This window comes from Saccoglossus kowalevskii, chromosome 21 (genome assembly GCF_978046115.1).
Source record: "Saccoglossus kowalevskii chromosome 21, keSacKowa6.1, whole genome shotgun sequence".
NCBI lineage: Eukaryota > Metazoa > Hemichordata > Enteropneusta > Harrimaniidae > Saccoglossus > Saccoglossus kowalevskii.
Genome location: NC_140661.1, coordinates 5,142,827 through 5,170,462, shown reverse-complemented (window position 1 = coordinate 5,170,462; position 27,636 = coordinate 5,142,827). Strand labels below are relative to the sequence as shown.

Here is a 27,636-nt window from a genome sequence, read left to right as displayed (position 1 = left end):
CAATCACCTAACAATTTTATGAGCTCAGATGGGATACCAGACTGTAATGCCCATGAGGCCCCTCCTCGCCGAAAGCTGTGGGTGGAAAATTGCGAGATGTCAGACACTAAAGGTGTCAGCAAGGAGACAAGACGCTTGGTAAAAAGAGGGGCAGTGACTTTTTTCTTATATTTTTCAATGGTGCTGATCCCTAATTTTGGACAAAAAATGAGTCAAATTTCAGTTTTTACTCAAAAAATGTTGCTATTTTTGTCCCAATCTTCTGAAGGAACCTACAATATAAACAGGACTATTTTGTGAATTTGTGATAAAAAGAGGAACTAGTGATAAAACGGATAAAACAAAGCATAAACAAAATGAAGACATACGCTACAACACCAATGTTGTTGCAATGGGATTTTAATATCAAGTGATTTACATTATACTGTTAAATATGAAAATAATACAAATACAAATAATAAAACAGGAACAGTAACTGTAGGAAAAAAGGAAAGCGGCAGACATGCTGTGCATTTTATTTATACTGATACATTTCAAATGTTCTCTCATTGTAGCGCGTCATATTTCACCCTATATAATTCAATCAACTTTCTCTAAATAGTAAATTTATCACTCTTTAAGTTTGGGGTTGTCGAGGAACAAAATAGTATTGGGTAGCATGCCATTCGATTTTATCTTACTTTGTGAATACATTAATTACATGTGCATGGCTCAAGTATCACAGCTGCTTGTGCTTATATGTAAAGCTTTGGTCTTATTTTTTTTAATTTATTTGATAAATTAAGTTATGAACATCAATGTATTTCATTAACAGCGAGTGTAAAAATGGTTGGTGTTCAACAACTTGCATTCAAAGTCTTGGATAGAAGTCACAAAAAAAAGGTTACAACAAAGATGCTATTCTAATGTCTATGATGTGATACAGTGTAGTACATCAGCCTCTGTATAGAAATTCATAACCTGTATGTCTATAAATAGTAAGTGTGTATTTAATAAAAATATGTTTATACACTATACAAAAGATTAACCCTTTTAATCCCATGGTCAACTTATAACACCTTACATAAAATAGTCCCATCACATTGCTTGTTAACATAAAAATCAAAATCAAAATTTGAAATTGGTAAACATTGTCTGTTTGGGTCTAGTTAAATTAGGATATTGTTTAACAAATTCAAATATTGCACCATGAACAGAGAAATGAGAATAATTACAATCTTTGACATAATTATCAGTATTTTCACGAGTGTAATTTTAAAGTTTCTGTAAATTAGAATGTGCACATTTGATGTAAGCTATCCTGCCACTCAGTGTACACATCAATCATAATCCTAAACTCTTCACATTATTCCTTTGCTATATAGTACTGGTAAATAAATAAATAGGTACCTGGTAGTAGTTACACTGACAGCCTGTGTTTAACAAAATGAAATCTTAATATCCAAAGTCACATATACCAGTACCAGCCAAAATTTGGTAATTTGACTAATTTGTTGTTGCTACAAATTTAATTTATTAATTCAAAAAAAACAAACTCATACTTACTTTTAAAAACCAAAATAATGAATCTTTACAGAAAAGAACATCTCTAATAAAAGCAAATATAAACCAAAAGATGTTGTTGTACAATGTACAATGTATACTGAATCATTAAGATACGACTTATTTCGACCATACAAAGCAAATCAAAAACATGTACCGGGTATATTATTTTTTTATAACTTAATATAGCTTATGCATCACACACTTTTATCATTGTGCACTTTTATGTTGTGAATTGTTTTACACACAGTATCACACAGTTTAGTTGCAGTGGGACTATATTTACTGGTGGTTCCGGTGTACGGTACTATAAAACACATTAAAATAGCCACATGCAATTTTAGCAAATTTGACCGAGTGCAAAAATCTTAACAGAATCTTAATTTAGCTAAAGTGTCAACAATCTCATTGAGAGAATCCTCGGGAGCGGATCTACGTCACAAGACGTTCTACATTACTAAGATGCACACCACTGTATCATGTATTTCTATGGGCTCAATGCGAGCTGTTATGAAACGCTGGTCGAAAAGGCAGTGAAAACAGCTAAAATCGTGAAAACGGCACGCTCAACTTTGATATAACTATGAGCAACAAAATTTATATATGTTACACATGCAGGAGTAATCTTGTTACACTGTTCAGGGGAATCTCAACAACCATCCCAAAGTACCGTTTCAGAGAATTTTCGGCCTTTGTTTTCACCATATCAGGCGGTGAAAATACCTGAATGTCCGCCCCCGAGATTATTTATTTTCACTGATATTTAATTTCGCTATTTTGGTTTATTGAGCACTGTGTACTTATTATGCACTGTGTTTTATTTTCACAAATTTGTTCACATACATGTAGATTTAATTTAATTAAGCGAATTTTACTTATCAGCGAAAATAAAAACTTGGTGAATAATTAATGTATTTACAGTACTTCATTTTAATTCAAAACATCTTGAAATGTTTTACATTCTACCACCAAATTAATAAAATTAAAATCTAACTTCAATTTAAATTGTGATTGTTTGAGTGTACAAATAGATATAACATCCGATATATACAAAATATATTAAGTAGGTAAGGAAGAATACAATATTGAGTTGAAGTGAAAACACTTAAGATAATCTACATATCTCATACTGTGACATCAACTCAAAAAAAACAGTAGAGAGGCCTTGAGCAAAAACATGATTGTAATAGGACTAGATGAAGAGGTAACACAACTTGCCATGTCCCTTCCAACTGTAGTTGTGCAACTTCTCTCCTAATGCTGTGAAGTTAGCATTTGGTCTAGAATTAAGTACTATATAAAAGCTGTTATGTATCAGACAGTTCATAGGTGGGGATCACTACTACCCTTCAGTAACTACAATCAGTCTATTGTACAGGGAGTATAAACATGAATCAAATTTAATTCTGTTACTCTCTTGGACAGTGGCTTTCGTGTGACTGTACAACTGCAACATCCACAGCAATGTAGGAGTTATGAAATCCAAATATACCAGAAAATTCAGAAGCATATTCAATCATAGATTTATAATATTTACTTTTACATTATATCCAAGCAGCAAAAGAAGCAGTGCTGTTGACATGATGTATACTCTAATCATCCTTTACCAATGGCTGTGTTTCTTTCTTGTCTTCACTGACCAACAAGCTTTCACTAGATGAATCCAATCGAACATCAGTTTGTTGTTGAATGGTATTTGGTGGGTTTTCAGAATCACTGTCAACAGACTCATCCTTCTCATCACTGGTGTTCTGCGGACGTCTAACACCACCCTGGAAAAACATTTATTATTTTAACAAAATTATTAGTATATCAATTCAACAGGAATACATCCCCTACAGATGCCAAGGAGTTGTAGTTGTTGTTTTTTTTATATCATTTCAAGAATTAATCCTAATTAAGCCTCAATTTTTAGAGCACATGTTGCAATATGAACATGCTGTTACAATTAGAATTTTCTTTCGGAATGGATATTAACCTTAAAATATTTTACAAATACTACCATAGTACCACGTTTGCTTTTTCCGTAGCACATGCCCTTACGTGAATAAAATATGCAAACGAATGCAGTTTTTTGTTATGTGCACTTCTATTAAAGACGTGAAAAAAATGATAGTATATTATTTATGGTGGGTTTATGGTCATATTTAGAAAATATGTGACTAATAATATTTCCTAATTCAATAGGATTTTTTTAATTATTGTTCTATCTTGTAGCAATGCAACCAAACTCAATAAAACAAGACATCCACTACAGAAGCACAGTCAAAGCTAAATGAGTCAAAATCTGCTTTGAGGGGGAGATAGAGGATGGTGTAACTACATGTGTACATGTATATGTATTAGTTCATATACTTGACATGGTTGCTCTGACAACCATAGAAGCAGTATGCTGCTGATGACATATGAAATACAATTTGTGTCACTGACAATACTTGAATAAATTAGTAATCAATGTTTTGGTAACTAAAGTTATCAGTGAATGGCATGTGGATCAATTTACTACGGTAGTAAGTGCTTTTCATAGTCCAGGAGCTCATGACCAAAAAAGACAGTTATTGTATCATTTACTTCACTTAGTGGCAACTTCTAACCAACTATTATTCATACTTTGATTGGTTCTTTGTGTTTAACACCTGGGTGGCAGTACAATATCTAGAGTAAAATCTGAGATCATTTTCATACGAGAAAGACAAAAAGGAATGTACGCCCTCTATCATAACATGTATGATATTTGATTAGTTTGCCTTCTCTTTGTTTTACTGTTGTCTAATTCAATGACTACTCTCAGATGTGCTAAGCCATCCTATCAATTCTACTACCACCCATACATTAATTATTATTATGGTCCATATACTACAGATTTACAATATACACTTTTGCCACATGATGAAATACAAGAACAGGTCTTTTTTTAGACTCTTGGACTTTCTGATGAAAATGATGTGAAGGCAATTCTATATGTTAGGGACAAAAGTGAATGAACATTAAATAGTGAAAGGATAAGTAGACGATATCATAAATAAATACATAAATAAGTGGGTTGTGAATTTAGACTATTTAGAATCATGGATAATCTTAGGAAGGTTTGCAGAGAAAAATTTTCAAACTGATTTTTTAAGAAAAGTATCAGCACAACGGACTTGCATATACCGGTACTAGTTCACATTTCAATATAGAAAAGAGAAACAACAATTTCGACACTCTTGCAAACTCTTGCCAAAATCGTGGTGCTCCGATCATAAAACTTAAAATAATCACCCAAATGAACTACAGAAACAGATTTTTATGTATGCCAACATCATAGCATAATACAGTGTCTGCATTTTGTGCAGTAATAGAATTAAATTCTAAAACTGGTTTACTCTATTAATATTAGCGTACTATATTGTTAATCTGTAGATCTCTGGCAAAATAAAATTTATTTGTATAGAGATAAATCTATTACAAATCTATAAACACATTTTTGGGATGACAAATTAAGAATTTCAGGACATACCTTCCGCATTGGAGCCAGATTTGTACATCTTTAGGTCAAAATCATAGGAAGTGTGTCTTGAACGTTTGTGGGTGCTGTTTGAGCAAAAATCAGTGAAATAATAGTGTTACCGCGGGAATTAATAAGCTACTTAAATATTGAATTTTTGGTTCAATTTTTTTTTTATTTGTTGAGCTTTAAGAGTATAATTATAAGGTTAATGTGTGTAGCCTTGGTGTCACATAATATCCAGTTATTTACTTATTCACAGAAATTAATATGTTTATAAAACATTTGAACCAGAAGACATTCAAAACCAATAAAGAAGTTTTTAACAGCTAGAGAAGCAATTTGGTAACGCCCATTTTAAGTCACTGTTAGGTTACCATGTGAGGAGGTCATCAATGACCGCATTGATTGTCATAGAATTGTACACCAATCGTATTTATCTGTCAAGGCATCATGATTGGTCAACAAATTTATGCTTATTAATTTCTAAAAAAATGTTCATACCATCTCAAACATGCTTATACTGTTGAATTCATGATTTGTAGTTTATCAAAATAATCATTCTGTGAAATAAATTTATTTAATGATATATTTTAAAACATTTTCTGCAGTATTATCAGAATCCACAATTTCTAGATTGATATGAATGAGCAATGCACACTGCCAACACTATTAAAGTTGTAACGATTTTTGCTCAAACTTGCACCTTTTCAGAGATATGAAAAATAAGTGGATGGAGAGCAAGGCAAGAGTATACCAATAATTATTTCAGAGAATACTGGGGTAGAGGTGAAATTAACAAATTGATATTGGAATGATTTCCCTGAATACTTTATTATTCAAATATATCTCAACTCTTATGATAAATGATGAAAATCACTGCTTTGTTAAAGCCGCAGATTAGTTTAGTATCTCACTCATAGATTGATAAGATTGATATCATTGTAAAATCTGTATTAGAAACCACAGCTTCTATCAAATTGGTACAATGCAACAGAGGGGATGTGGTTTCTATTAGAACAGCTACACATATGAGAAGTGATGAAATATTGGCTCTCAATTGTTCAAAAAGAATAAGTATGACTTCTATTAGAAATGGGGCTTCTAATACAGATTTTGCAAGTGTGTATCGAATATGAATTAGCATTTTACTGATTATTAGTATTCTGATAACAGTCCCTGAAGAGGTCTCATACAGAGACTGTATGCACTGTTTGAAATGTGTAATGAAATAATAAAGTTATATACAAATGGTGAAACATTGCGCAAACAATTAAAGGAAGCATGCAATGGAGAAAATAAATGAAGTGCAGAGTTATAGCCTACTTAATGAAAATGGCTATTCACCCTATGTCCATTCCATAGATGTTTGACTTCATGTCTTGCCCAGGCAATTACAAGGGTTGTAAGCACTGTACAGGGTACTAAGTAGAGTAAAGCTGGCTGTCCTGTTTGCATAAAGAGCAGTGCTACAAAACATATAACCAGTCCAACACCATATGCTGTAGATAAATATACACATTGTTAGTGTTCATAAATCAGTTATAATAGCATTAATCTGAACCAGTGTGCATGATCCTCAAGAATCTAATATGGATTTGAATTCAATTTCAAGTTCAAGTGACTGAAAGTATCCAATGTGTGTTTTCATTTTACCAACAAGTTATCTCTTACAAAGTCAATATTTGTCACTGTTCACAAATAAATCAGGATTTTTTTTTTTACAAATTTCCAGAAGTTTCGAGTTTACACGATCTGTTGTAAAAACATTTCAATTTTATCTGCATAGGGGATTGATTTCATGACGAAAATAGTTGATACCTAATCAAAGAAGGAAAACCAGAAACAAATTGTGCAAGCTAGAAATCAACCACCCACCCCCATCCTACCCCACATTTTTGGAAAAAAAAAATCACTGGTGGCGCTATAACTCAAACTCATCTGTTGTGATGAAGATTAGCAGCCATAGGAAAACAAAAAAATGATATAGAACTTTGTATACAAATTTCAGGACAAGTAGACAGGTATTACATGTTCACCTGCAATATTGAAACCACTACAGAATCATGCAGGTCTCATAAATATTCATAAAGCACTAACAAACCAAGCTATGTTAAAGATTTATTTTAGAGTACCTTGTCTATGCAGTAAAAATGTCAAACTTACCCACAGAAGTAGCAACAAAGTAAATTTTCCTGGCACGTACTTTGAAATCAAATCGGCAAGCATATGCTACCAGCATACCTATACAGAAAAACATTATAAAATGTTAATACATTTTAGTAAATGTTTGCATTTTTTGTGTGCTTTTAAAACAGCAAAAATGCTATTTTGACTGCTACTATTTATATGGCTACCATTTATTTATGCCATGATGTGTTTTGCATTGTGTGCAATTTTAGAAACATTTTTGTAACAAGAAAGTTTGATGATTTAACAATTTCAGGACATTTAGCAAAAAGCACTGCAAACAAACACCTCTGCCCGCCTCACCCACACACATACAGGAGCTCAGCTGTCTCAAAATTAGATTTAGTCATAATGGAAACTAGTGTCATGAGACATTTATTCAGCATTTTTCTCCAAAACCAGTGAAATTCATGGAAATAATTTTTTAGTAGCAACGAAGAAAATACAAAAATACAAATTATACAAAGATATATAATATTTCACTTCACATATTTTGACTGGATTTGATATCATGAAATTAAATAAGGTAGCTTACCTGGTACTAAGATATCACCAAATCCTAACAGTGAATATTGCACACCTTCACATATCTTGTACGGTGAATTAGAAAACCTTGGTACCTTCACAACTATTGGAATCTGGTGGTGCAAAAACACAGCATATGTTACACCTAGTATTACCATAATGGTAGAATATTCACTATATTCAGGAATCAAGCTACCAAATCGCATACATACAACGTTATCAGAAAACGAGAATAAAACATGGAAAAATTAACTTAGAGATTAGTCTGTGATGTATTTTAAAACCTGAAATTTATTTATTTCTTCAATGGCTGATAGTCTCCTCATTTCTCAATTTATATTACGACTCTTTTATTCAAGTACGGTATCCACCAAGTCTGAGCAAACATTGTAAAATTTAATGCAATATTCACTCTCACTCAGATGTTGACAGTTATAGTTGAATTCCAATATAACATTTCACTACATACATGCTGGAGAGAGACATGTGAATGCAACTCTATGCAGTAACCTTCCACCAAATAGTTTAAGTGTTGATAATTTATAAATGAAAGAGGTGAAATTGAATTTGAAGTTTAAAATTTTGTTTTTCTTACCTGTTCCTTGGCACCACCTCCTCCAGTGGCAACTTGCACCATCACACTTTCACCACTCTGTCAAAAAAAGAAAATATCAGTTATGGACATCAAACATAAAATCTCACATTTACTTGTAAATAGAAACAAATTATCTCAAAATAACACAAACTGTCAGGAAATGGGTAACAAGACACAAATAATGATGTCACTTGTTTTGCTTTATCAATACAAAATTACATCTATTATTTGCAAGAATATTGCAAGTATACATGAATATATCTCATTGTAAGTATCAACCAACTTGTGGCAGAGGTATACCATAGGAGTACATACTCTGTAGAATCTTCATAATAATCTCCATGGTACATACATGTACCATCCATATTAACTCATTTGGTGTATATAGCCAAGGTTGAAATTAGTGGAACTTTCTCAATATTATAAACACTTTTTAATCATAATCACAATCCTGAAAATATTGCATAATCCACATTTGGAATGCAAATTTCCTAATGAGGTATGATGCAGATACCCTGTGGAATACTACAAAATTAAAGCATTTAACTAATGGTTATATAATGATATAATAATAATAATAATTAATGTATTAACCCACCTTAGTAAAATATGGAGTAATAAATACAAAGAAAATATCATACAGAAACAATACACACAGCAGAATGAAACATATCTGAAAAATAAAGCAAAGAAAAATTAGAAAATAAATTAGGTTAAAAACAATATCATTAACTATAAACAAAACTGTAACCATGACTACTGTAAAGTACATTATTTCCACTCAGAATTTATTTTTGCTGAATGATTCAGTGAAAATAAAATACAATGAATATACCTTTCGTCCTATATTTGAATTTTACATTCAATTCATCAAAAATAAATGAAAATAAACTCCATACAACAGAACCAAAATGTCTTCTCAGCAACAATTAAATCTAGCTAAAATATATTTTACAGTAACAACTAATACAAAAGGAGTAATATGACTCGTCTTGTTGTACCTTATATTTTTTCGACAAAACTATGCAAGTACAGAAATAATGTAACACGATGGATTAACATGCTATCATCAGATGATATAAAGCGATGTCATTACATGATGTCCAAATGTTTTGCAAAATATGTATTAAGACCTGCAAGCACTAGAAAATTGTATCCTATTCATTTTCTTCCTATGCAAACATCCAATATTGACAATCAAATATAATTTAATATGTTTGAACATTTTTTGGTCTTGAAAGGTATTGCATTTAAGGATTTGATATGTATACTATATCTATATCTTTTGTCTTGGTAAAATATTGTCTATGTATGTAGACAAAATTGTAGCAGTTTATTTTCTGAAATGTAACAAAAGTTGACATTAGCATTTAAATGACTAAAGCTCATAGAATACTCGACTTATTCTCACCTTAAAATTTGGCAATCGTATTGTCTTCAATAGATTTATACTGAATGTAATACCCATAGCATCTTGTAGCATCCATGCCCAGTCTTCATGACGAAACACAAACCATACTACACATAGTCCTATTGATAGTAATCCTAATACTATACTTCTGACTTCTGACTGAAAACCACAGATTGGATCTCTTGGAGGTAGTCTAAAAGAAAAACAAAAAAGATAGGTAATGTATCAGCAGTATTAAAAATATAGAATAATCTTGATATCAGGTTACACCAATTAGGAGAGTACGTATAGTATGCGAGTGGTGGGATACTATTAAATACTTTATTTTTTTGCTTTGAATTAATTTTCGCTATTTGAGCTGAAGGAATGACTCAGTGAATATAAAATCTAGTGAAGAAACCTTTTTTACTATGTTTTACATTCAGCTTGTCAAAAATCAGTGAAGATAAATTGTATACAAAACATCCAGAAAGTCTTTTCAGCGAAAATTAATTCCAGCTATTAAAAATAAAGTATTTTACAGTTTTCAATGAGGATGTCATATTAATTAAAAAAGTTGTGCAAATTGAGAAATAATCAAAAAAAGTGTGTGACAAAATACATTTCTTAGAAACATGCATTAATACAAATAAGTAAGTCTGTACGTGAAAGAACTGATTAGTGTTCATAGTGGTTTGTTTTTCTAGTAGCCTTGTATACTGTAAATCTTCATTTTCACTATTTTCATTGCAGGAATGATTCACCATCCACTGTGTTCTGTAATGTCATTGGTTAGAAATGCATTCAAAAGAACTTATTTGCAAATGGCTGCCAAGATCTCATTCATTCTCTGTTGCCATAGCGTCCACTGCTCCAAATACCATGGTTGCATAGGTTAGTGGAACATGGACGTGATAATGGCAGAGAACAATATTGGACAGGAAAAAACAAGTTGTGTTGCTTTCTCACTCTCAACCATTCTCAGAATCTATTTGATAATAAGTTTTACATGCATGTAGAATAAGATCTTTATCAAATACATGTATCACTGTATACAGATATCAAAATTAAGTTGTACAGCCTTATAAAAGTCCTTGATATCACTTTCTAACCACTCTAACTGCTCTTAACAGGCATCCAACTTACTGTGAATCACTTTATTTTCACAACAAAAAACAAGAAATCTTGTAGCAGTGATTTCATTGGGATCTTTAAAACATTGAGCCACATATGGCAGGACAATTTTGTCGTTATGGGTGCTATCATTTATCATATGACAAAACTTCAATGGTTCACAGCATATGTGCAGTACATTTATATTTGACATTATTAAATGAAACATCCACCTACAATCATGAACATATCATATTAATGTTTAATAAAGTGACAAGTTGACTTTGTATGTAGTAAAAATAACCATAGTTTTGCTAAAACTATTACTGTAAGCTGTAATTACATTTTTACAATTTGATGTTTTCACCCTTTGGTTGACAGATATTCCAAAAATTCAGTGCAGATACTTTCAAGTTTTGTTAAATTTTCAGTAAATTTCACCATGTTGGTCCACACAGACAGTTTCAGATATTGTTTCTAGTATTTCAAAGAATAATTCACGAGTCACAGAAAACCTCAACGTGACAAAAACAGATGTGAGTGATACCCCCAAAGATATATAAGATCAGGGTGTAATATTGAGGTGAATTGTGAGATGATCAGTAAACCCTACATTTAAAGAAAAAGTATGCAAATAAGTAAGTCTGTCCAAGGACTGGTTTGCTAGCTTTCTTGCTTTATTCACAATACAAGTTCATTATAGTAACATGTAACAAGCAGCCTCTCGGCTGAGATAGCTCCGCTGTTAGCAATGCACATGGCAATTAAAGAACAGAAGATATCATTAGAAAATGAACAAATCTGAGAGAGGTCCACATGTAGTACCTATATGTATAATATATCAAAGCAATTGTAGTTTTCAAGAAGAAGTCGAAAAAGTAAAACATTGACACGGACGACGACGGACGATCACTCGTATGATAAGCTCCGCTCGACAAAGTCGACAGCGGAGCTAAAAACTTACTTGTAACTGCCCAGTGGTATCATTCTGATAAAGGGAAGTAGACAGGCATGTATTCCAGCTGCAGCAGCAACACAGAAAAACAGTATGATCACATACACTGTGAAAAGAAAAGAAATACAAAAATGTTACTGTAATGCATTAATTATTCATTTTGCTAGTTTTGCTGATAAGTAAAATTCGCTAAATTAAATCAATGTGAACATGTAAAATAACAATAAAACTCATTGTTTCCTTGGCAAATTCATGAAATTAAAAGTGAATACTGTAAAATGACTAATTTTCACTGGGTTTAAATTTCGCTGATTTACCATTTCAGGCATATTCAGTGGGTTTTAAATTCAAGGTTTTATCATTTATATAATGTGTTCTATGCTAAATTTTACATATTCATTGAGTTTTAATTTAGCGCATTTTCCAGTCAGCGAAATAAGCAAAATTAAAACCCAGTGAATAATAAATCCTTTTACAGTATCAAAATAGTGAGATTAAACGTCAGTGAATATAAATGCTTTTACAGTACTTGTTCTATTAAAAGTGCATATAAACCCAATATCACTTTTGTTGTATACTGAATCATTAAAACATTTATTTTTACCATAGAATCGCCTACATGTATGTGATTTACAAAAGTTCATACACTAGTTGTGGAGCAAATACAGCACATGTAAAAATCAATGAATACTAATGTGCAAACATGTCAATGAATTTCAGACATTTCATTGTCTTATTAGCTCTGAAATTCCAATAAAAATGAAACTTACCTATATAGTCATAGAAGAAGTAGAGTAATAAAAGCATACTGACTATCATGACAACAAATATTATCACCATGACAGCGCTCACATCTATTGATTGTGCTTCATCTTCGTCTTCTTCATCTTTAGCACTCTCAGCATCACCACGTTTACGGCGCAACATTCGTTTTTTATCACTACATAATCAAGCAAGAGATAAGGTATATATTAATATTTTCTATCAAAGAAAAAAAATGTTTTTATTCAATAAGCATCCTATGACAGCTTATTTCAAAACATACTTAATGTAGTTATTAAAGTGACCAATAATTTGTCACTTCCAGTAGAGAGAGACAGATGATTTACTTCCTGCTCATGTTATTTTTATCAATTACAGTTAATATCGGTAAATCTGCATTAGAAACCGCGACTTCTATTAAAATGGTACAATGCAACAGAGGGGATGTGGCTTCTATTAGAGCATCTGTACATACGAGAGACCCTGAATTTTGGGGTTTCAATTGTTCAATTGTGTGGCTTCTATTAGGGATGCAGCTTCTAATTCAGATTTTACAGTAGGTGATAGGTGCAAATTCTTCAGTAATGTATGAAAGATGCGGATCAAATCAACTGATGAGATTTTGAACTTTAATTTCTCTTTTTTATATAATTTTTATGTCAAAATACCAACCTTTCAGATAGGATAGAATAAAGCGTTAAAATATCCTTACATTTACTTCATTAAAATTGACCATCATCAAATGTGTTTAAGCATGGAAATATTTCTAAAATACCAATGTACTTCAGCATTGATGTTTTGAGGTAGTTAATTGTATTATCGTTAATTGTACTCACATTCTATGAGCTGTTAGTCCTGACCAATAAGCCCCAATAACCACAGTACCGACAGCTATCAACCATATTAATATCAGATTATAGTCAACTCTAGTGGTTTCCGCAGGAGCATACAGTGCAGCAACTATACCATCCCCTTTCCCCTGTAACAACAACAAACAAGTCATTGTCAATGACACATCCCGTTCCGTTCATATTTGAGTGACATATACATTCAAAGCAGATCATGACCGAAATCTCAGACCACTTTCAGTGGTCTGATCCGAAATGCACCTGCATATGTACAACACATTGTACTAAATCTGAACAAAATCCATCCATGACTGAGATCCGGTTCCGGAATTGTGAAAATACATGATTTTGATGCATTTTCGGCCTTAAAATGGCCATCATTCAGCTATTGTTAAGCGGATCATGAAACAAATGCACATAATTATTTATTTGTGACATGATGTACCATGTGTGTGAAGTTTGAACTTGATCAATCCAGACATGTCTCTGATACGGATCCAGAACTGAATTCTTTAAAACAAAATGGCCGCCAGTCGGCCATTTCGAACTTGATCCGGGAAAAAAAAATGACGTGCATCAAGGTCCTATTATGTTTAATGTATGTACCAAATTTGAACAAAATCCGTTCATGCATAACTGAGATCCGGGTCCGGAATGGTGAAAATGTGCGATTTCAATGCATTTTCGACCTTAAAGCGGCCGCCATTTGGCTATCGTTAATGAGATCATGAAACAAATGCACATACATATTTGTGACATGATGTACCTTGTGTGTGTGAAGTTTAAACTCGATCAATCCAGGCCTGTCTCAGATACGGATCCAGAACTGAATTCTTTAAAACAAAATGGCCGCCAGTCGGCCATTTCAAACCAGATTAAAAAAAAAATGACGTGCATCAAGGTCCCATTATGTTCAGTGTTCTCCACAAGGGGTTTTAGGTGGGCGGCCCGGCCCGCCCATCAAGTTGTACGGCGGCCTAGTAACTCTCAACACCCGCCCACTAACGTACATCCAGCTGAAATTATTTGTAAAAAGCTTGCATTGTTCTTCCCAAGCCTAAACAAAAGAGTAGTTGCCCAACCCTTTATTTTGCTATTGTTTAAAGAGTCCAAACATAAACAATGACCACTGGAAGTCTGCAAGCAGTTATCCAGTGTATTCATGGCAATGTGTCAATCGCCTGAATTCATCGTCACCCGACATTGTTGCCACTTATTGCTCACGATACGCAACTACAGTGGTTTCAATTTACAGCTGTATTTTTAATAATCGTCTTCCAATCACGAAAGAAAGAATTAAATACGAACAAAATGTATATGCACAGAAAATAAACAAATATATTAGCATGTTGCATGTAAACTCCAACAAAAATTAAAATTCTAGCCGTATTTACAACGTTCGCTCGATTTTCATCGTGAAAACAGCATAGAGAAGGCAAACTGGTGACCTTTTGGCCTACCCCATTCAACGACCGTCGGCCACCCACCGGTGTTGGCGCTGTAACGATTTAGTATCTAAGTTGCATAGGGGAGCAGCGCATTCTGGGTGTTCGTGTACTGAATTCGGAAAGCGGTAATAAACATCAAACATGGCTGCCGGATTAGTTTACCGCGAGTATTTGTAATTGAGTAATATTTTAGTTATCTTTTCCACGTACTTTTTTTCATTTATCCATTTTTTATGTCTAATCTTTCGAGAACATAGCAGATTCTTTTATTTTGCCGATTGCTAGCATTTTTCTTGAATCCCAAAACAACGTGTGAAAACGCAACGTATCGTGACCGTACATGCGTAAATGCATCTTACCGTCCGTCGGCACGGGTGAGTACTGATGCCACAAATAAAAAATGTTATGAGTTTTATTTTGACAAATCGTCCGTTTTGGCGTCGGGAACAAATCACCTCGTATATTTTCTACATTATAACTCGTACTTGCTCTTGGTTACTCGAATTGCATCTCTTGAACGCAGAATAATTTGCGAACGTATAAATCACCGATTTCAAACTTTTTGCATTTCGTAAATATTAATAGTGACCAATCTGTTTGTATTTCAAAAAATTGTAACATGTTTCAATTAAATTAAAAAGAGAATAGTAAATAACTTAGTGTGTATTGCATTTCATGACATAAATGCTAGAAAGATGTATGTAAATGACATGCAAATTAATATGCAAATTTATGCTAATTAGGCCGCACACCAGCTATTTTGGATTGTGGAGAACACTGATGTTTAATGTATGTACCAAATTTGAACAAAATCCGTCCATGCATAACTGAGATCCGGGTCCGGAATGGTGAAAATGTGCGATTTTGATGCATTTTTGGCCTTAAAATGGTCGCTATTCGGCTATCGTTAATCGGATCATGAAAAAAATGCATGTGCATATGTCCCATATAATGTGTGATGTATGAGTGAAGTTTGAACTTATTCGGTCCATGCATGTTCGAGATACAGGTGATCACGGACGCACGGATGCACGGACGCACACAGGGCAAAACACAAGTCCCCATTTTCGGACTACGTTCGAACGGGGACTAACAAGCCATGGCATGCATGGCACAATCATCGTTAAGATATATAGTTTTGTTTATAGTAATATAGTTGGAACATAAACATGTCAGTGATATGGATCCAGTAGCTGATGCTAGTTTATGATGATTTTTCAACATCAAAATGATTCATGAAACATTCAGTTATTTTGTATCTGTAAGACAAGTAATTGTCCATATTGAGAAAATTATGTGTGATGTTTGAATGTAATCAGTTCAAGCATGTCTAAGATATAGATCTTGACGCACACATGAATGAATGGACACATGGACGCACATGTTACACATGTTAACCTCAGCCTACTTCAACTCATACAGTACATTTATCAATGTAATAAGATGAGTCTGTGACGACAATATTTACCTGTATTTCTTCAGCATCATCATATCTTATTAGTGCAACAGGTATGTTAATGTTGTCATAGTCACCAGCACTTTCATTTCCATGAGGTGTTACCTGAAATATAACACATTGTAATGATGTATTGAAAGAATGCTTAGTTACAACAATATTACAATCAACAGTGTTTTGAAAACTTTGCCAGTCAGATTTTGAATTTTTATCTTGTCAATTATCCACTGATACAAGTTATATAGTTAATTGTTTAAATAGTGAGCCGCCTGATTACAAAAAGTTTGAATCAAATAACAAGCCATGTGTGGCACAGTTAGTTATTATTTAAGATATATAGTTTTGTTTATAAGTAATATAGTTAGAACATAAACATGTCAAAAGTATGGATCTAGAAGACATCTAATTATGTAATATTTTAACATTAAAATGATTGTCATTAAGTCATCTTGTATCTGATCGTCAAACAAATACTTGTTCATATTGAGAGATATTGCTCTGGAACAGAATTAAAACAAAATGGCCACTGGTCAGTCATTTTGAATACATCTGTATATCTATAACATGATGTATAATGATTATATAAAATTTGAACATAATCAGTCAAATCATGTCAGAGATACGGCTAGAGAACCAAAATGGCCGCTAGTCAGCCATTTTGAATCCGATAATGTCCCAATAATGTGCAATGTATGTACCAAGTTTGAACAAAATTCATTCATAAATGCTTGATTTTGAAGATTTGTCAGCACAAAAATGGCCGCCATTCGTCCATCTTGAATCAGATCGTCAACAAATTGATGTGCATATGTATGATATTATGTATGATGTACAAGTGTTTGTGTGAAGTTTGAATGTAATCTGCTCAGGCATGTCTAAGATATAGGTCGGGACACGCGCATAGACGCACACACATACACACAGAGGTCGATCTATAAGTCTGACAGCGTGCAAATACTACAATGCACACAAACCCATTTCCATGATATTAATGAATATTTATAAATTTCATTATTCAAACTGAAACGAGGGGTTTCTATTGGCCAATAGAATAACATTGGAACATTTTGAAACAATGTCCTTACACACTGCACTTATTGGCAATTATAAATATTCATAAAAAAATCCAGAGAATGGTTTGTGGTAATTGCATTGCAAATAAAAACAATTATTAAGTCACATATAGTGCAAGAGGAAAGACTACTTACCAAAGCATCTTTGCTGGCTACAACAACTGCATTTCCATTACTAGCCTGAACTAATGTGGCTTTCTCAGTGAAAGTACAATTACCTCTCATGACCACGACTATTTTATCTGCCAACCTTTCTGGACTTTCAGGTTCATGGCAGAGAAAATCAGGGAGCAAGCTCAAATAAGAATAATATTTCTGAAAGAAAAGTACAAAATCGTTTCATAAACAAGGCTACAGTTGAGCATCTTCCTTATTAATTTTATGAGTGCTGAATTTTGGATGTGCGTTTTCATACATGTATAATCTAGGGGGAAAATGTGATCAACATTTTAAAATTTTGCAATATTTTATTTCATACTTACTGATTCTTCAATGGTTTTTGGTAAGTCTTGATAAAGGGGGTTGTATGTAAGGCAATAATCTTTGGGAAGAACATTTGGATCATTACTATTACGGACATTTAGCAGACCAAATTCAGCAGTAGTCTGAAATGTAAATGAAGAAAACACATAAGTATGGAAATTATGAGACACCATCTCCTCAACTTTTCAACACTTGAAATACGAGCTCAGTGCATTCAGCTACCTGCAGGGCAAAGACAGCTCTTGTTTTTTTGTTATGTACATGGATGATGCTTGAGCAGAGTTTAAATGATTTTTACTGGGTAAACAGAACAACTATAAATAAATAAATAAATAAATAAAATAAATAAATAAATAAATAAATAAATAAATAAATAAATAAATAAATAAATAAATAAATAAATAAATAAATAAATAAATAAATAAATAAATAAATAAATAAATAAATAAATAAATAAATAAATAAATAAATAAATAAATAAATAAATAAATAAATAAATAAATAAATAAATAAATAAATAAATAAATAAATAAATAAATAAATAAATAAATAAATAAATAAATAAATAAATAAATAAATAAATAAATAAATAAATAAATAAATAAATAAATAAATAAATAAATAAATAAATAAATAAATAAATAAATAAATAAATAAATAAATAAATAAATAAATAAATAAATAAATAAATAAATAAATAAATAAATAAATAAATAAATAAATAAATAAATAAATAAATAAATAAATAAATAAATAAATAAATAAATAAATAAATAAATAAATAAATAAATAAATAAATAAATAAATAAATAAATAAATAAATAAATAAATAAATAAATAAATAAATAAATAAATAAATAAATAAATAAATAAATAAATAAATAAATAAATAAATAAATAAATAAATAAATAAATAAATAAATAAATAAATAAATAAATAAATAAATAAATAAATAAATAAATAAATAAATAAATAAATAAATAAATAAATAAATAAATAAATAAATAAATAAATAAATAAATAAATAAATAAATAAATAAATAAATAAATAAATAAATAAATAAATAAATAAATACGACCATAGTGAATATTTACCTCAAGAAAAGAGTGACACATAATGTTATATTGTATACTAATGCTGGAAGGACAGCTTAACATTCATAACCTTTAACCTCCAATAATCCCCTTTTATTTCAATATTTTATGCATGCAGCCAAAGGCAATAAAGCTCTTTTCTATAACACACTAACAATTATATTAAAAATAGTGTAAGAACTGATGTCTTGCAGCCCTATAATCTCTGTTGTCTGAGATGTCAACACTCCTGTTTTATTCATTCAATTTTAAAGTATATGACCTCAATTAACTTGAAAAATGATGTGGTTCCTTACGTTATACATGTACCAATCATACCAGTAGACTAATTTAATGTCACTATGGGGGTTGAGGTAGTAGGGAATTATAGTAAATTACATGTACACCTATTACACTTTGATACATGAAGACATATAAATTGTGGCATACAGAACTTATTATATTGTAACCACTACAATTCCGTGAGAGATTAATTAATTTAATAAATAAACACAACCTTCATTTACACTTGCAACAGAAGACAAAGGTTCATTTATGAATGCTTTAGTGCATGTACATGTATGAGGAAAACAATTTAAAATTGTTCTGTTTTTAGTTCAGTGATTGTTTTTCTTTATTGTATTTTCAAAAACCTAGTATGAATACATGCTGCAATACTAATAATTTTTGTATTATTAAATAGTTGCACATCCATATTGCTGTAAACAGCTTTAATTTTTCAAAAGAAACACGCGAGTGAAAATCATGAATTTTGTAGTCATGAAAATTTCTCTGGGGTTCTCAGATATACATGTAGTGTCAGATATTTTTGCAAGATTTTGTCTTCATGAATGCTATAAAATCTCCAAATCTGACAAATATTTAGCAGTGAAAATTAAAAACATTTTACAGAATAACATATTATCTTTGCTTGCAATGCTGGTGTATAATTTCTCTATATTCCAACTAACAATATTCAACTACAACCGTAGACATTATAGTCTACTATACTGTCTACTCTACAACCAACACAATAAACATAGCCATATACATCACTCATGGTGACAGATTAACAACATCTGTTACCACTGAGTTGTCAGGTGACCGACTGTGCAGAATCAAATGACGCACTGATGCAACTACAATTATAGACGTGCCAATAACATGAATAAAACTAAAGAAAGAAAAGAAAAAACACTAGTTGTTATATTAATTTATTTTCAATGTTTGTTAGACCGCAAACATGACATGTGGAATATATGGCTGGTCGTTGTATTTTATTTTTATTTTACTTATTAACACTTACTCACTCACCAGAGAGTGGCAATGGTTACAGATAATAGTAAAAGTATACAGTATTAATACACTAATAAGGAAGTAATAAAAAAAATAAACTAATATTAATGGGGAAAAAATAATAATGAAAGATGTATATTAATCCCAAATTTGTTGTAAATCACTACAACTTACAAGTAGGTATAGGAATCGATCAGAAAATTGTAATGATAGTGATAAATATTATTGCCGATTTGTCCAGTGATACTAATCCCGAGTAGCCACAGACTCACTCAGCTCTGTTTAGACAGGTTCACAGCTCCTTGGTCTAGACAACACACCGATACTACGTGGCAAAATAGTGACACAGCAACGCATTGAGACCATGAATAGTTACCGACTTCAATACGACACGCACATCAATAAGTGTAATACCTTACCACTGACTCGTGACCCAGGGCCATGTTTTAAATCTTAGAATCTGTATTCCATTAATGCCAACGAACACTAAAAAATATTTCAAACACATCTAAACTCTTTTTGAATAGAAACATAATGACAATATAAAGAAGATTTACACTTACCTGGGATATCGTGAAAATTATCAAGAACAGCGATAATTTATTTCCCGCAACTCTTTGGTCTGCCATTTTGAGTAAAGACTGCTGGGTAATAAATAGTCAGACTGCCTATCTCACGCAACATTTTGTAAGATAGATATAAATTTGTGCCCTCATTTATTGAATTAGCTTTCAATAAAATTAATGAAGCGGATATTTAAGTTTAGGTTAACTGTTGAACTAATAAACATCAGTCTTAGTTGTAATCTTTAAATGTACTGTATTTGTTTTAATCATCTTTAGTAAGATAGAGGGTACTTCAAAGACAAGATGGCGGTAAGTGTTAAATGTAGCTTGAATGTTTTTATTATTAATTGCTCAAAAGCTTCTTAATTTATTAATGTATTGTTCTTGGTCTGTATTACCAATTAAGTAAAGCGACCTTTTACAGTCCCTTATGAATTGCGTTAGCAATCTGTATTATCTGCATGAATGCTGTGTTAATGGCGCGGGAGGGGTATTGTCTCTTTCCCCACACCACACCACCTCATCCCACGCACACACACACACACACACAACACACAACACCCTTCCTGTGTCCTCGTCTATTGTAAAAACCCAGTCACGTGGTTAATATACATATAACACCGAAAACAATAGAGTTTGCCATTCCGTACGGCCACACTGATTTAATTGTATGGATGACATCCCCTGGAGACCCCAAAACTAATGCGAGAGGGCGAAAAAAAAAAAAAAAAACCTGCCAAAAAAAAAAAAAATCCTGCTAAAACCACGGGACTACAAAGCTGGTATTACGAATTGAACCACAGAACAGAGTGTATAAAAAACAAAACAAGAAGTCTTTATTTGTAGGAGGCACATGTTGATGTACACATCTCGTACTGTATTATTGTCACAGGTATAACCATTTCAGACAATCCCAAGTACATGTAGTCATGATGAAGTACCTTCAGTCAGAAACACTGCATTCAAGGTACAGCATGAACACCATTTTCAGTACAAGTCAAGGCAGAATGTAGATATCACTACTTTATGACAATAACTAACAAAACATTGCACTGTGTGTGCAAGCAAATTATCGGAATCAGAAAATGAAAAAAAAAAATATAAGAAGAACATTTTCTTCACCTCGAACGCGGACTTCGGCCGAGGAGCTTCCTCTACTTTTGTTGCAGTTTTGTCGACTTTAATGCGAACAAAGCAACCGAACTGCCTTGTCGCCTGACCAACTTTAAGGCCACCATACACCTCCACTCCTCTCCAATTTCTCTCATCGTTGCAGAAGAAACGCGGGACAGCCACTCTGGACTATATGTCCTTAAAGTTGTCTGGACGAAACACACTTGTCGCTATCAATCTCTCATATAGCTGTGTAAACGTCACATCTCCGTGGCCGACGTCAATTGCGTACCAGTCTACAACAATCCCTCCGTTTTTCTTCTGAACTTTTATGCTCACGTATTTTGGTGGCGAGGTCGCCATGTTGGAATCATTTACGACAAAATTGGCACGTTGTGAGGTAGTTCAAAACAAGTTTTACAACAAGTCGCGCTTTGGGACAATATGAGGAGGCATATTTCGCGGGCAGACAACCGATCTGTGGAGACTCATCGTCGGAGATTTTTTTTTTTTTTTTTTTTTTACGAACAGGCGAAAACTAATGCGCGCGGATGTCATCCATAAAATTAAGTCGGTCGGGCCTAAATAGGCGTAGCGCTTGTCTGTTATAACTTGAATATTACTTTGGATGGCCGTCGTTGTCAGAGTGAACGTTATTCAGTCATCGGCTATCCACTCAACACCGCCTTGGATCCTGCTTTATAAGGTGGATGCCCAACAAATTGGTATGCACTGTTTTGAATAAAAAAAATATAAACCAACTCATACTGTAACTGCCAGAACCTAAATTTTTTAGTGATGCACACTAGATTCCACAATGATATTTTCAATTTAGTTTAGCATATATGTGTATATACGACCATTTTAGTTCTAAAAACTCATTAAAATCAAGTGTTTCCGCAGTTCTAGAACCAGGTTTGGTTTAAATGAATACTGTTCCAGGGCTGTATATCAATATGTAATTCAAAAATAAGCCGATTCAAGTTTGTATAATGTCATATGAGTGTCAGTCATAATGGATTTTAAACATGAATGTCTTGTATCAGCCATCATACAACCAGCAAGAACACCACTCTACTGTAATCTATCATCAAACTAACCAACTTTAATTGACACATTTAAATATGTCATTGCTTTCTTCTGCAAATGCAAATATTCAACTCTTTTTTGGGGGGATGTCTGGTATTTAGCTCATACAATGTGAGAGATCACTTTGAATAATTACCAACAGAGACTGTCATTTTACAACCAATTCCCTCTTTTCGTCACAAAATAGTCCTGTTTAAAGTCTGTACTTCCAGTCAAAAGATTAGGACAAAAATAGCCAATTTTTTTGAGTAAAAACCAAAAATTTACTCAAATTTTGTCTGTTTGCTTCAAAATTAGAGTTCATTTCCAGAAATATTGAGCATGCATGCATAGAAAAAGTGTGAAAAGATTTGGGAAAGAAAGTCTGGTGGGGAAAAGGTTAAAGCAGGGGGAGTTGTCACCTGCGCATGCATCAGATGGTCATAGCGTGTCATTGTTTACAAACAAGCGTCTACCCATGAGCCTTTGCGATATTAGTGTGTGTTATCGTTGCTTGGGACTCAATTCCCGTGCTTGCGCAAGTGACGACCCTCTCACTTTACTGGTATGTTGAGTGCCAACTTTTGGCAGCAACAACAAAATGATTGTGTACACTTCTCCCCACATGACAAACTTTTTGGGTCAAAAACTAAAAGCAATGTCTGAAACCGTCTGTGTGGTCCACAATGATGATGAAATTCAGTGAAAATTTTACAAAAACTGAAAATATTTGCACTCAATTTTGGGTAAGAAAAATATCTGGCAGTCAAAGAGGTGATATATTTTCTATTGTAGGTTCACTCATGAGATCTCATCTGTTTATAAAAATTTTAAATCATTTTTGTTTTATCCAGGACAAAGAAAAGAAGAAAAAAGAAAGCATTTTAGATCTGTCAAAGTTTATTGATAAACCAATCAGAGTAAAATTCCAAGGTGGGAGAGAAGGTAAGATTATAATAGTATAAAGAATAGAAATCATACAATTTATTAGCTTGATTCATACATCAGGCTTCATAGTTATGATACTACTGTACTCGTCCGATTTAGCGCTCATATTCGACTAAGTGCCCCCCCCCCCACTTTTCTGCCGTTTGGGGGTCATGTTCGACTAAGCACCCACTCCTTTCTAAATGTCCCAAATTAAATCGTCACGTCACAGAATCTAGTCATTGAATATCGTTTTAATTTTCTGAATAATTAGTGTACATTGTAACTACTACGAATGGTCTCTAAACTACAATTCAACATAATAATAATACAAATTTTCTTAAATGATGTTCACTGCATCACACATCACTGTACAAAACATGAATACAAATCACATTCAAAGAAAAATTAACTGTTAGAAAAAAATGAAAGTTTTCAAAATACTTTAAAAATAAGTTTACCATTATAATCGGAATTAAATGAAAGAACTGAATGTGACCTGTTTATAGTCACGCAAGGTGTTAACTACTTCTTCCACTCGTAAGATTACCTTTCAGAAATTGTAAACCACTGCCACTGAAATTGTATTTTAATCATCAGTAATTTACTTCCGCATTGCATTGCACAAAATATCATCACCAATATGTGGAAATTGCCAGAAAATCGTGTCCGTAACAGACAGCATTCTGATTGATTAATAACAGACTTGACCTGTCAAGTCAAAGGGCGTTGTCACAAGGTCAAATCATGCAGAAAAACCTAATGCTAGAAATTGTTTTGCAGCAAGTTTGCAGATGATCAAAAATACTGATGAAGATTTTGTCTTTTGACTGTTTTCTCAAGGTCCCTAATAATTTATACAACGTAAATTCTGATGGATTGTAAATAACATTGTGATAAAATGTGCATATTTTTTGTGACAATTTCTGTTTCGTCATTGTGTTGTACAAATCAATGAAGGTGCAACTCATTTTGCATTTTATTTACCCCCCCCCCCAATGAAAGTCGTATTATTTTCTCAACTATGGCACAATTTGGCCAATTTTTCGAGAAAAAAAAACATGATTCTTTTGAGCTGAGTACCCTGAGCACTAAATCAGACAAGTATGGTAATGCATTGTGGGAGAGAAATTCAGTACAAGTATGGTGCATGCAATTATATGGCATCGGTTGATTTTACAATGCATTTAGTTGAATTGCATAGTATGCATGGTTTTCATAACCATTTACATTAGGTTGAATTTGTTTTGGTGGAAAGTTATTTCCTACCACTAATGTATCTTCTGTGAGCTTATCAAAGCTATTGACAAACTTCAGATTTTTTTTGAAAAAATCAATTATCATCAATAGTTGCAGTACCTTATCATTATGCACTTCTCATAGAGTACGGTAATACGAATTTTAATCATCTTTGTGTCTTAGCAAGTGGTATACTGAAAGGATATGATCCATTGTTAAATCTTGTGATAGATGGAACAACAGAATTTGTTAGAGGTGAGTATTGTTTATGTTTATAGAAGAATGATATTATATCCAGATAGCTGCATCTTTCAAGACGCTGTTTACGAAGAATTGGATACTGATGAAAAATACTACAAAGCACTTGTCGAGGAAATCACCATATTATTTGACAGTGACAGCGATGAAGACTGAGTTGGTTTTTCTAAAATCATAACATAAAGGCCCTTTTCAGTGCCACCACATCCTCCAAAAAGAGATATATCGTATGCCACTATGTACTGGCATATTGTTTATTTTGTGCATGTGTTGTGGAAAAAAATGACCACGCCTATTTAGTGATTGTAATATATACGTATTATAAACCACACCCTAAACTTGAGCTTTTGACCCAAATTTTGGAATTGATACATTGTAATATAAACCGTGGTTCATATTTGGACTTTTACAGAAGCCATATTATGATGTACATGTTTGGGGAATGTTCGCCATTTCTAGTATTCTGTTCGTAATTACATTTCCTTGCACGTGCACACAAACAATTTTGAGAGCACGCTGAGTGTGAAATTAAGGAAATGTAAGACCATGTATTAATAATAAAAATATTGTTCTATTTTTCTCCAGATCCAGATGACCCATATAAATTATTAGAAGAAACCAGACAGTTGGGTTTAGTAGTATGTCGTGGTACATCAGTAGTTCTTATATGCCCAGCGGATGGTATGGAAGCAATAGCCAATCCATTTATACAACAAGAAGGATAAACAACTTATTATTTATCTTTTTTTATAAAGCAAGTCAGAAAATGAATCTGACAAAAATTAAAAAACTTTTGTATATTACAATGTCAGTGACTACTGAAATACGGATGTCTACAGAACCAAAACACGTTAACATGTGTACAAATATTTGTTAATTTCATAATCATGCCTGACTTAATGAGCAAATACTATAAACTGCTTTATTTTCGCTGATACAAATTTTCATGATTTGATGATTTTATGTCATTTGTTAAAGGGGAACCGATACTATAAATAGGGGCAAGATGGCCACCGCTATTAGTATGTTAATCCGAACCAAGCCGCTCACATTGTGGCGGGAGCTCCGGGAAATGTGCCATTTACGATGTTTAGAGATCAAGCTATGATTCCAAATACTTTTCTACAGGGACATGAATATGTACGCTAGCGATTACACTCATCTGGTTGGGCTTTCAATGTATAAATGTTGTTGTTTTCGGTCGAAACGTGCCACAACAATTAAAAATCCTGATTTTTAAAATGGTGGCTAATGTATGCAAAATGCCTGTCAATTACAATTTAAGTAAGTGAGCATAATAAGCATTATTAATTCATTTGCTTAGTGGACAGAGGCGGAGTATATTACCCATGAGCACATGGTGCAATCCATGGGATTGAGCGGTTCCCCTTTAATAAAAAATTTTGTCAAAGTCGCTGTCTGACAACCCCAGATTTTTACTGCTAAAAAATTTTCATGATTTTCAATGATTTGCAAAAATTTGTTTCTTGTGAAATTAAAGTTTTATAAAACAGTAAGCAAATATATAATCCACTGAAAACAAAATACTTTCAAAATTTTCTCAAAATGAAAATTAAGCTTTCTACAGTAGCAAATTGTCTCATTTGTAGTTTTTACTAGAGCAGATTCATTTTAAAGATTGGTGGTCGTCACGCCATGCATGTGTGAGATTTGGGACTCGTATGAATAAAGATGGCGACTTTGACTGATGCAAAGACCAAAGAATACAAACTAGAACGTTACAAAGTATTAACTTGCTAATTTCTTTGCTGATTGGAAGGTATTGAAAAAGTCATCAATGATAATTAGTACATGTCGCCCGATGGTCAAAACTTTCTATTTGAAGAGCACATTGAATTGTGGGAAACATAATATTAATCAACAAAAACGTTGCACATGGGCGGTGCGACGACCACCATCCTTTCATTTTTACCAAATCATTGATTAAAATCCTGAATTTTTTTACGAGTAATATCTTGATGCTCTGTGACATTAAATGTAATCTTTGTTTTTGTGGAAAAAAAAACGTCTACATTTTATTTTAACAAGTATTTTATTGTGATTTGCATGTAGTGTAATTTCACAGGAATTATATTTTGTATTTTAAAGTGACATTACAAAAACTCACACATCACAGAATATTTACTTGCATGTGTTGGACAAAACACAATGTATGTGGGCTTCTGTTTCTTTTATAAGTCATGAAATTAAAAACATGTACACAGTA

At 32.5% G+C, this 27,636-nt stretch overlaps 2 protein-coding genes across 4 annotated transcripts; one reads left to right on the top strand and one right to left on the bottom strand.

The window, feature by feature from the left end:
• Positions 1-381: 381 nt before the first annotated feature.
• LOC102805507 (signal peptide peptidase-like 2B) lies at positions 382-20,908 on the bottom strand. 3 transcript variants are annotated; one of them, XM_085495249.1, is made up of 15 exons: positions 20,802-20,908; positions 17,867-17,989; positions 17,520-17,699; positions 16,324-16,416; positions 13,396-13,538; positions 12,568-12,737; positions 11,807-11,903; positions 9,751-9,943; positions 8,938-9,012; positions 8,340-8,396; positions 7,755-7,857; positions 7,196-7,273; positions 6,377-6,531; positions 5,042-5,115; positions 3,174-3,314 (listed from the first exon to the last, which is right to left on the bottom strand). In XM_085495249.1, exons 1-14 carry the CDS (start codon positions 20,865-20,867, stop codon positions 5,083-5,085), a joined length of 1,566 nt encoding a protein of 521 aa, XP_085351375.1. In that variant the 5' UTR covers positions 20,868-20,908; the 3' UTR covers positions 3,174-3,314; positions 5,042-5,082. The 3 variants fall into 3 exon arrangements, with proteins under 3 accessions (XP_085351373.1, XP_085351375.1, XP_085351376.1); XM_085495247.1 differs by lacking the exon at positions 5,042-5,115 and having other exon boundaries at positions 382-3,314; XM_085495250.1 differs by lacking the exon at positions 5,042-5,115 and having other exon boundaries at positions 3,178-3,314; positions 6,356-6,531.
• LOC100374873 (U6 snRNA-associated Sm-like protein LSm7) lies at positions 20,881-27,636 on the top strand. The gene is made up of 4 exons (XM_006815813.3): positions 20,881-21,113; positions 23,840-23,930; positions 25,335-25,406; positions 25,995-27,636. Exons 1-4 carry the CDS (start codon positions 21,108-21,110, stop codon positions 26,132-26,134), a joined length of 309 nt encoding a protein of 102 aa, XP_006815876.1. The 5' UTR covers positions 20,881-21,107; the 3' UTR covers positions 26,135-27,636.

Coding starts and splice junctions, on each gene's coding strand:
- LOC102805507 (XM_085495247.1), bottom strand. CDS start 20,867: ATGGCAGACCAAAGAGTTGCGGGAAATAAATTATCGCTGTTCTTGATA. Junction 17,990..20,801: donor TAATTTTCACGATATCCCAG/GTAAGTGTAAAT, acceptor TTTACATTTCAG/ACTACTGCTGAATTTGGTCT. Junction 9,013..9,750: donor TACGATTGCCAAATTTTAAG/GTGAGAATAAGT, acceptor TTTATTTTTCAG/ATATGTTTCATTCTGCTGTG.
- LOC100374873 (XM_006815813.3), top strand. Junction 23,931..25,334: donor ATTCCAAGGTGGGAGAGAAG/GTAAGATTATAA, acceptor TTTGTGTCTTAG/CAAGTGGTATACTGAAAGGA. Junction 25,407..25,994: donor AACAACAGAATTTGTTAGAG/GTGAGTATTGTT, acceptor ATTTTTCTCCAG/ATCCAGATGACCCATATAAA.